The sequence below is a fragment of the Myotis davidii genome, unplaced genomic scaffold (genome assembly GCF_000327345.1).
Source record: "Myotis davidii unplaced genomic scaffold, ASM32734v1 scaffold252, whole genome shotgun sequence".
Classification (NCBI taxonomy): Eukaryota; Metazoa; Chordata; class Mammalia; order Chiroptera; family Vespertilionidae; genus Myotis; species Myotis davidii.
The window spans coordinates 217,813-227,914 of record NW_006283768.1 but is presented as its reverse complement, the minus strand read 5'-3'; the positions used below and the strand labels follow the sequence as shown (position 1 = coordinate 227,914).

Here is a 10,102-nt window from a genome sequence, read left to right as displayed (position 1 = left end):
GGGTGGAGAGTGTGAGGGTGTGGGTGGGGGTGTGGGGGTGTGGGGTTGCCCCCAGGACGAGTGCTGATATAGCCCTCTCCTCCCGTTACCAAAGGGACCCCAGCTCCTCCTGCCATATGCATTAACATCATGGACACCATGGTCCAGGTCTGCGCAGCTTATCTGATTTTTTCCGATTTTTTAAGTGTCTGCAAATAGGCACCTATCGGTTTGTAGGACCACAACACCCGAAGCCCATGATGCAACCACCAATCTCCATGAGTTAAACTGTAGCTTTTATTGTTTCCACGTTCCTGCTGGGGACACAGGCCAAGGTCCTATTACCCCTTAGTCGCTTAGCTGATCAGATCTGGGCACCAGGTCTGTGTCTTCTGAGCCCTGTTCATAGGCCATTTTGCATTCTGAGTGGAACAGGGATTCTGCTGCTTTGCTTGCCTTGCAGGGGCCGCCACAGAAATATGGTCAGAAACCGGGTGGGAGGGGCTCTCTGCACAGGTTCTCCGCTCGGTAGAGGCCACCAGGGGGTGAAACTTGCCCAACTTTCGGTTTCACCCGCGCGTGGTGCTATAATAACACTGAATGGGTCTATGTCAGGGAATTTTGAACAAACACCCTACTGGTGAGGGAGGATATTATTCTGAGCTGTGAAGTGTGGAGGATGACTAGAAATGGGCAAGGAACAAGACAGCATCCATATTTAACGCCACATAAAACGTTAAACCTATAGCAAAGCAATCTTCTTCAAACGTCGGCAGCAAAGGGCAACTGTGATTAGCGCCTTCTTGCTCAAGAGTTTCCTTCTTTGTTCCTCTTGGCAGACACGAAGATTAAGTAAAAACAGGACATTTCCATGTAGAGCACAAATCGTGCAGGTCACAGAACAAGCCAGCAAAGAATAAACAGACAAGCAAACAACCCACAAGCCACGCAGACCAGTCAGAGGGGCGTCCCAGCTGGCAGACGCGGAGCCAGGAGGATGCTCTCTGGGGCCATCCTTCCCAGAAGGCTTTCAACTTGAAAAGAAACCAAATTTAAACTTACATATTCCTGGGTGAAGTCTATGAGGTTTTGCAAATCAATGTCATCCCTGTACGCTCTGATGTTGTTGTTTATAAAGAAATACAGCTGGTCTTTGATCCAGTCTTTGAAAACAAATGCCAGGACCCCGGCAGTGAGCTCCAGGAAGAAAATGATGCCCAGGAACACGGAAAACTACGGCAAAAGACACAGAGACGGAGAGCAGTTACGCCGGCTGTTTTGATCATACACGGTTCAATGGTGCCTTCGAAGAAGGTCTGTGATTACACTGGGTTGGTGCACTCGTCCAAAGCAGACAACCTTCCGTTTCTTAAGACTCATTAATAAAAGATTACACTCCAAGAAAGGACTTTAAAAAAAATCATTTCCTAATCACATTGTGGGGCTCTGGTGGCTCCATTTGGCAATTAACCAACAAAGCTCATAAGCAAACACAGAAAATGGGAGTTTCTCATTAGAGTCACATTAAGGCCTAAGGAATTTCTCCTGATTAACGTGCTGCCTGCCAGGCGCTGAACAACGGCCCGTAAGCTTCTGCAACACTGAGAGAGAAGCTACCCCAATGTTTTAAGATCACCTGTCATTTTTACTGTGGCTGGGTCCTGTCTGGAGATATTCCTTTTACGGATTCAGACACTGCGCTAATCCCCCTTCGCACCTGCTCCAAGGGGCACAACGGCACACGTGTGCATCTCAGATGAAGAGAACAGAGGGGAAGTGGGGGGGACTGTGACATGAAAATAATTTCCCATCGAGAAAATAAAACGAAACCACTTTCCCTTGTGAAGCTCCAGCCTCGGAATATTTTAAATAACGTCGAGATGCCGCCGCAGGGAGGCTCCTGGCTCACACAGATGAGAGGAGTTTAAGAAGGCAGGCGAGAGGCCACGGGCAACGCGGGAACGGCCCATGGACTGGAGAAAACTCCCTTCCGTCTAGCACACTCAGCAGAGCCTCACCTGAGTCATATCACCTACCGTCACACCCCCGGTTCTTTCCACTTCCTCCGGCCTCCACATTCTTACCCTTTTCCATTTTAATTTGTTCAAAGAGTTTCTGAGAAATGAGGCTGTGAAGGAGCAGCGTATAAACTGCAAGCAAACTTCTGGTGATGAGGACAGAAAGGCGACCCTGGGCCACCCCTGTCAGCAGAGCTCCAGAGGCTGCAGGACAGGGGTCGGTGAGGAGGCAGAGGGGCCAACACGGCTGCTGTGTCTACATCCCGCAGGAGCCCTCAGGCGGCCAACCAGGAGCACACCGCGTGGGGGCGGCACAGAGGCAACGACACAGCTACTTACTATTTACCAAGACTAGGAACGGCCCTGGCCTGTGTGGCTAAGTACTTGGAGCCTCGGCCCGAGCCCTCAAGGGTCTTGGGTTCCATTCCCAGTCAAGGGCACGTACGTGGGTTTCGGGTTCGATCCCAGGCCCCAGTGATCGGGGCTTGTGTGGGAGGCAACCAATAGATGTATCTGTCTCACATAGATGTTTCTCTCTCTCTCTCTCTCTCTCTCTCCCCCCGCCCACCTCCTCCTTTTTACTCCCTCTAAAAAAATAAATCAATGGAAAAAATATCCTCTGGTGAAGATTAACAAAAACCAACCAACCAACCAACCAAAAAGACTAAAAATGTGTATTCATTCAGGAAACATCTACTGAATGACCTGCAGGCCCTGAGCTGGGTGCCTCCAAAGAGCCTCTCACAGTAAGGGACGGGGCGGGCAGTGAGGTGGGCCACATCGCAGTGTGTATCTGACAGTGTTTGCCCAGGGTGCCAGGTGCTGCTCTGAGAGGGTGGGCATAAGGGGAGGGTGGGAAGAAGAAATAAGCACCTGGCAAAGTCTAAGATCCCAAGGTTTAGGCCCCCATTTTAGGCCTTCAGGGTCAGAGCTCCTGGTTATCTGCCCTTGAGCTCACTAGCAACAGAATCTAAAGAGTTCATTATCATCGCTGGTACCAGTAATTTCAGTGTGAGCTTTCCTCAACCTAGAAAAAGGACAAGAAAATGGTCACTTTTGCTCTTGCATCTCAGGCCATCATGAGGAAGACCCGGAAGCTGCAGGGCCATGGCCGCATCAGCAAGCACAGGAAGCACGGGGTGGGGGTGGGGGTGCTGCGAGGCAGTGATGGTGGCTTGCATCATCACAGGGTCAGCTTCGACAGCTCTGGCCCAGGGCCCTTGGGAAAGCTGGCATGAGGATTACCACTTAAAGGGGAAGCAGAGCTCCCCAAGCAGCCTATCATCATGAAGGCCAAGTTCGTCAGCAGAAGAGCTGAGGAGAAGATGAAGGGTGCTGGGGGAGGGGGGGGTCTATGTCCTGGTGGCTTGAAGCCACACAGAGGAAGTTCATTAAATGCTCACACGGGGGGGTGGGGGGGGGCACCCTATAGCATAGCATAACACAACTCTCCTCCCTTTACCAAGTACCACTCTACACGACAGTCATCACACTACAGAAATGAGAACATCATGGCTACCTCATGTGTGTGCACACACAAACAACAAGATATAAGTCATGCAAAGGTTATAATTAGGTTTTTGTCTTCACCTTTACAAAGGCTAGGCAAGTTCATTTTCTAGTTCCCCATGTTCACATAATAATATACAATATGCATATCAAAAATTGAGTCTAAATTAAATTCTTATCAAATATTTGGCAGGAACACACACGGGCCCTGTGAGCAAATTTCCCCATTTCCAAAGGAGAAGAGAGGGACTCACAGGCTTCGTTCCAGGGCCTCAGTCAACAGGAAAGCTCCGTTTCTATTTCACGGGAACGCAGCTCTCAGATTCCCCCCCGCAGTCCTCCTGGCCTTGCACCATCAGGTGGTTGAGGCTGTTTGGAATGATGCTGCCATTGACTTCCTACTTATTTCAAAGACTATTCTAGGCCAGTTTTTATTGCATGTACTAAACGGAGAAAGGGACCATTTAAAATAGTCCCAAGACTTAAGGAAGCCAGGAAACAACACAATTCTCTTTATTTGCAACATGGGACTTCATAAATTAAGGTGATCACTTAGAGAAATGTATAAATCTCTGCCTATTCAAGTTAGCTCTAGTATCTTCATCTATAAAAGTGAGAAAGGGACGATCCTTATAAACTAATATGATTAAAGCGGATCATTTAGGGGCATGGAGGCTAAAAATGGTAAAATAGTGGCAATCAGTAAGTATGAGGAGGCCCAAAACAGGCTACAGCAAAGCTGAGGGAGGTGCGCTCAAGCTTTAGAAATACCTCGTGCTAAGAGGACTGGCGGGTTGCTATCAGGGACAAAACTTTCCTGGGGCCTCTGTAGGTCTTTGACGAGGTGAGGAGTGGTGGGTGGTGGGTGGGTTTAAGAGAAACAGAGTTTGGGAAATTAGCTACTCCCACCAGAGACCCATGTGTACAGAACAGAGATCCAGTGGCTCATTAGACGGCACCAGGGTTTTTCCCTGTCAGCACGAGGCATACGAACTTCCAGGCAGAACAGCCTCCAGACCTTGCCTGGGCCAGAGCTGCCCACCTTGTATGGACGGGGAGTCTGCTCTTCCTGGGGATGTTCAAGAAGAAATGCCAGAGGAAGATGTGGCAGATGTGCTGGGGAGAGACCCACATTCTGCATGGCAGCTGGGACTCGTCCTGGCGGGAGCTCTTGTTTTAAATGAAAATGGCCCTCCATGACATTGTATCATAAGGGTGAGATTAGTGATATTAAACTGATACGATTCTCTAGAAATCTAACCATCTTCCCTCATCACAGGAGGGTGGGTTCCCCCGCCCCCACACTTTTTATTTTGGGAAGGGGAGTGGGTACCATCGTGTGGAGGGCTGTGATATGGCCGCCACCAAATGCCAACACCAGACAACAGGCACGTTCAGTGAGCTGTGGCTACACTCACCGAACCTGTTTCACACACACACACACACACACACACACACACACACACACACACGGGCACAGCAGCCATCCTGTTCTCCTTTGGGAGGCATCTCCAAAGGAAAGGCTTCCGCTCTCCTTTTATTACCTACCTACCCACCCCTGGAGAGCTCCTCCTCCAAACACATTCGTGCTAACTGGTCACAACACCCTGCGGGGGATCTGAAAAGCATGCTGGTCAACAAACGGAAGACTCTGCCTTTCAGTTTCTCCATCTTCACCAAAACCTCCTGCACCGGCCACAGCCACGGTGCTCATGTCTGGTTTCTCTAAACCAACCAGCTGAACAACTTTCTTCTGATTATGTGCTTAAAAGAGAAAGCATAACTCACTTAAGAGAAGAAAACTATGTCTACAGAACCACCTTAGCCCTAACGGTATTTTAGGGATTGCAATGCAGTCGTGACATACGTGTGCAAAACCCCCTCGATGCCATGGGGTGGGGTGGTATATATACTATTAAGGAGGCCTGGCAGGGGCAGACTAGAGGGCTCTTGTACAGAAAAGCATGGCCCAGGCTGTAGTTCTGCCAGTGCTTTCGGGACAGCTCCCTCTCGCTAAAGGCAGCGTCCAGCTGCTGGGGGCATGCTTGGTTTTCGCCTGAGGGCAGCGTGGGATACTTACAAACTTGAGGAGGAAAGTGTTCTCCCGCAGCGCTCCAATGCACCCTGCGAATCCCAAAATGAACATCACTCCTCCCACCACAAGGAAGAGCCAGACGGGGTCGAAGCCGCCGAGGTCGGTGATGGAAGAGATGTTGGACAGAACTCCCTGGGGGCAGAGAAGAACACACAACAGGGCACCGGGTGCGGGGTTAGTTCTCCACCGTGAAAAGGTTACCGCGACTGTCTCTTTCCCCCTCCGAGGAAACACAGCAGAGGCCACGTGATATCTGCTGTGATGAATACTCGAGTCATTGCAGAAACAACAACAAAACATGGGAAGCGACTTTCTTTCCAAGTCTTGATGGGCTCACATTTTACGTAAAACTATATAAAGTGAAGAAACAGCCCCGAGAAACCACGCTTACACCTCGCGCGGAGATGTGGAAATCACCTCTGCTCGCTACGTCCCCACTCGTTAGTGGTCTGTAGTAAAAAACAGGTGTGTGAGAAAAACACGTCCCCTGTACACCTGAAACTAACACAAAATAATACTGAATGTAAACTATGACTTAAAAATAACATTTTTTTAAAGGGGGAGGAAAAGAAAAACAACTCCTAACACCCAGGGAGAGGAGTCGTCCTTAAGGCCCAGGACATGCAGCTCAGACAAGTGCCTGCTTTGGGCCCTTGACATTCCTCAGGAATAGGGAGTCTTCGTGCTCACATGGTGGCCAGGCCCAGATGCAAGTCCCTAGAGCCGCGGTTCTCAACCTGTGGGTCGCGACCCCTTTGGGGATGAATGACCCTTTCACGGGGTCATCTAAATACATCCTGCATATCAGATATTTACATTACAATTCATAACAGTGGCAACATTACAGTTATGCAGTAGCAACGAAAATAATGTTATGGTTGGGGGTCACCACAACATGAGGAGCTGTATTAAAAGGTCGCGCCATTAGGAAAGTTGAGAACCACTGCACTAGAGGTTTTCCAGGGAAAAGCTGCATCTCAGGATCCACCCTGGGGCTTCACAGGAGACCCTGTCAGGCTCAGATCCTCAAAGCCAAGAATTGGGATTCAAACGATTTACAAATCAACAGTCACTCCCTGGGTTTCAACCCTTTTATCCTCCGATCACAGGAACCCAGAGTGATTTCATTTCTCCCCCGACAATGCCATTTCTTTACTGAAAGCCTTTCTCCCTTAATGGGACTACATCAAAGATCACCCAAAACTATCTTAGAAATTATGAGATTATTTTTCCTCTGAAATACAAGGTACAAATATACTATTCCTTCCTATAGACACCAAACTACTGCCATTTTGAAACTGGATGTATGTGAGTCTTAAATACCCAATATCATCAATATTTTCTTTTCTTTTAGGTTATTCTCAAAAATCACCACAGTATGTCATGGTATAGTTTGCTAACAATCTTAATATTAAATAATTTGCTTTCACAGCATGCGCAATAACCCGGAAGCATACAAAGTATTCATCTGATTTTATACTTGAGAAAAATGGAACCTAGAGAGGGCTGGTGACTCGCTGAAGGTCATACAGCTGTTGTTTTGGACCCAGAAAAGATTGTCTACTTCATTACTCTTTTTCTACCAAGTGGGAGCCATGTACTTACATCCAAGCACGTCCCAGTCAGCACTGACCAATGTCCGACTCTGGGAGATGTAAGTGTTAGTCCGTTTTAAGGTAGTAGGAACATTGGGACAAGAGTATGTTGTTTGTTAGGTTTTCATTTCTTAGGGATGAGGGGAGCAACACCTTAAGAACAATAATAGGCTATTAATCTAGAACAGATGAGGAATTAAGAAGTCTTAAAACGTACAACTTAAAAAGGCCAATGTTTTAAATAAATCACAGACAAAGGGTTGAGAGATTATGAAAGCACATAGGAATGTAGGGTGGATTCACTAACTTCTGGGGCGACGTCACAAAAGACAACCACACCCTCCAGCAGGATGCAGAGACCAGTGTTTTAATACAATCCTGTGTTCTCAGGAGTTCCTAGCTCTGCCTGCTGAATACTGGGGGTGGGGGGTGTATGGTACAAAAACACAGTGACCAATTCTTCACCACCCAATGATGCTAAGAAAAGTCACACAAAATCTACAAACAGTGGTGAGGACCCAGTGCTGGAAATAAATCAACCTCGCCTGTCAGAATGCCTTTTTCTAAACACAGGCGTTGGGTCTTAGACCTCCCTGGCCAGGGCACAGAGGTCTTTGGGGGTACAAGATAACAGTCTTCAATTTTAAAAAGTCAACTTCATTATGGGAAACGTAGGCTCAATTTCCTTGGCACCAAAACGAAGAGGCAGCAGAGGTGGAAGAGACAGGGAGAAGTTCCACCGCCAGAGGCTAGACATGCCAGCGCATCCCAGCGACGACGGCCAGAGAGGCTGCCTGAGAGCCACGGCTTCCCCTCGGACCCCAGCTGTGAACCTCTGTCGGAGGGGCTCCCGGACCGGTTCCCACCCTGGAGCAGAAACTAGGACTTGCCGACTTCTAGGTTCCGTTTATGGTTTCATCCATTTTTAATAGGCTCTTAAGTTGGGATTCACACTCAAGTGTGTGCAAAGATCAGATTGTTCACCCGGACAGTGTGGTTCAGTGGTTGAGTGTTGATCTATGAACCAGGAGGTCACGGTTCAATTCCCGATCAAGGCACATGCCTGAGTTGCGGGCTCAATCCCCAGTGCGGGACATACAGGAGGCAGCGACCAATGATTCTCGCTCATTGTTGATGTTTCTCTCTCTCCCCCTCTCCCTTCTTCTCTAAAATCAATAAAAAATTAAAATTTAAAAGATCAGATTGTTCCCACTCCTCCGTGATCCACGACTGCACACACAGAGCTCTGTGAATCACAGGGACAATTATCCGGGCAACTCTGGCAAACCGAGCAAGCCGGAAAACACACCTGAGCCCGAAACGCCAAGACACGCCCGCCCCAAGGCAAGACGGTCCGATCCGGCTGGCAGCAGCCTCCGGGATCACCTGTCCTCTCCGAGTCTCAGCTGGAGGATGAGAATTTGCCTTCTCAGACAACTCATTCTCGTACGTCTCCTCTCCCCAGCCTGCAGGTTCAGTTTTAATTGCCAGGCCTTCCTCTGTTTCCATGGAAACGCCAATCATTGGGAGGCCTAGCTGGACTGCAGATTCTCCTCACTTAATCCTAAATTCTGGCAAAAGACAGTTACGGAGAGGGTGTGGGCAATGACACTGCGCAAAGCATAGAGCGACCAAGAACTTTATTTTTACTGGATCAGTTGAAAACGAACTCAAATCTTAAAACACAAAGTATGGACGTCAATGCCCAGTGCCCAAATGCTCTTGTGGTTAGGACCCCTTACCTAGATGGAGGTGAGAAAACTTTACTCTCTCACCTGTGCAGTGTTCCCAACTATTTCCTGAAGGGCGGGCAGCCTCACTGTTTCTGACGACACAGGGAGATGAAGGGGGAGCTGAACAGAATCCTGGCCACAGAGACTGGACTACAAAACTGACAGCGGAGCCTTCTGTTGTCTTCAAGACGGGCTCTCTCCCTAGACTCGGTAATTGTGTTAAGCTCAGTTTGACAAATGAATCAGAAGTGCTAGAACATGCCTACCGAGGAATAATTACAATTAAAGCGTGTAGTTGACAAGAAGCCGGAAGGAAAAAAAATCTAAGATTACAGTTAAGTCTGCCAAGTGATTTAAAATAGACATGCATTCGCAGTACATCCTCAGGAATGTGTCAGAACACCACCAGCGGACACCTTGTCTTCTGGGAACCTGTGGGCACCACCCTCTCCTTTGGGGAACCACATTCCCCCTCTTGTAAGAATTCCTTCTCCCCCACGTCCACTCCACGAGCCCTCGAGCACCAGTTCTCAGATGACCCCGGGCCTCCGTGAGAGCCGGCAGCCTGCATGCCCCTCCTTGGAAAGCAGGGTTAGGACAGACATCCCTCTCCCGTGGCCGAGACTGTGAAATGCCAGTTCTGGAGCCACCTGCAGTATGTATTGCATCACGTGGAAAAAGTCAGCCTGTAGTGAGATATAGAAAGCCAGGGTTTACAAAGAAACAAAGAATTGGGAGGAAGGGGAAATTCTAACCGCATTATAACCCCTGGCCTGACCACAAATTAAAACCCCTTGATTGTCGAGCTGACTCCCTTTGGGTCTGCACTGGCACCCGGGGAGTCCTGCACAATACAACTGCCACTTTCGATAAACTACAGTGAGTGCTGCATGGGTGCACCTACACAGGTATGCACACACACACACACACACACACACACGAACATACGTGTGACCAAAACTGGAGCTCACACTTCATGCTGGAGACAAAGTATGGGGGTGCTCCCTTTACAGGCCGGCTGATATTTCCGGTCAACATAACCATTAAACGGGTGTAAACAGCTTTCCTCCTCGTTGACTCACTAGCAATTCAGCATCAACAAGGACATGAGTTCCGGGTGGAACTCTGAGGTGCTCTGCCTAGGTCACTGACAAGTAATGCATGACTTAAGCT

The 10,102-nt window shown here is 48.8% G+C and overlaps 1 protein-coding gene and 1 long non-coding RNA gene across 2 annotated transcripts in view; one reads left to right on the top strand and one right to left on the bottom strand.

Annotated features, from left to right (window-relative positions):
* LOC107183646 overlaps positions 1 to 2,440 on the top strand; it is a 32,570-nt gene extending 30,130 nt beyond the window's left edge. Inside the window, exon 4 of the long non-coding RNA XR_001514436.1 lies at positions 2,090 to 2,440. This is a non-coding gene — a long non-coding RNA (uncharacterized LOC107183646). The remainder of the gene's footprint in view (positions 1 to 2,089) is intronic.
* TSPAN5 (tetraspanin 5) overlaps positions 1 to 10,102 on the bottom strand; it is a 167,006-nt gene that overhangs the window by 8,306 nt on the left and 148,598 nt on the right. The window contains exons 3-4 of the mRNA XM_006753890.2: positions 5,587 to 5,733; positions 1,042 to 1,212 (exon numbers count right to left, since the gene is read on the bottom strand). Coding sequence (XP_006753953.1) covers positions 1,042 to 1,212; positions 5,587 to 5,733 — 318 coding nt within the window. The remainder of the gene's footprint in view (positions 1 to 1,041; positions 1,213 to 5,586; positions 5,734 to 10,102) is intronic.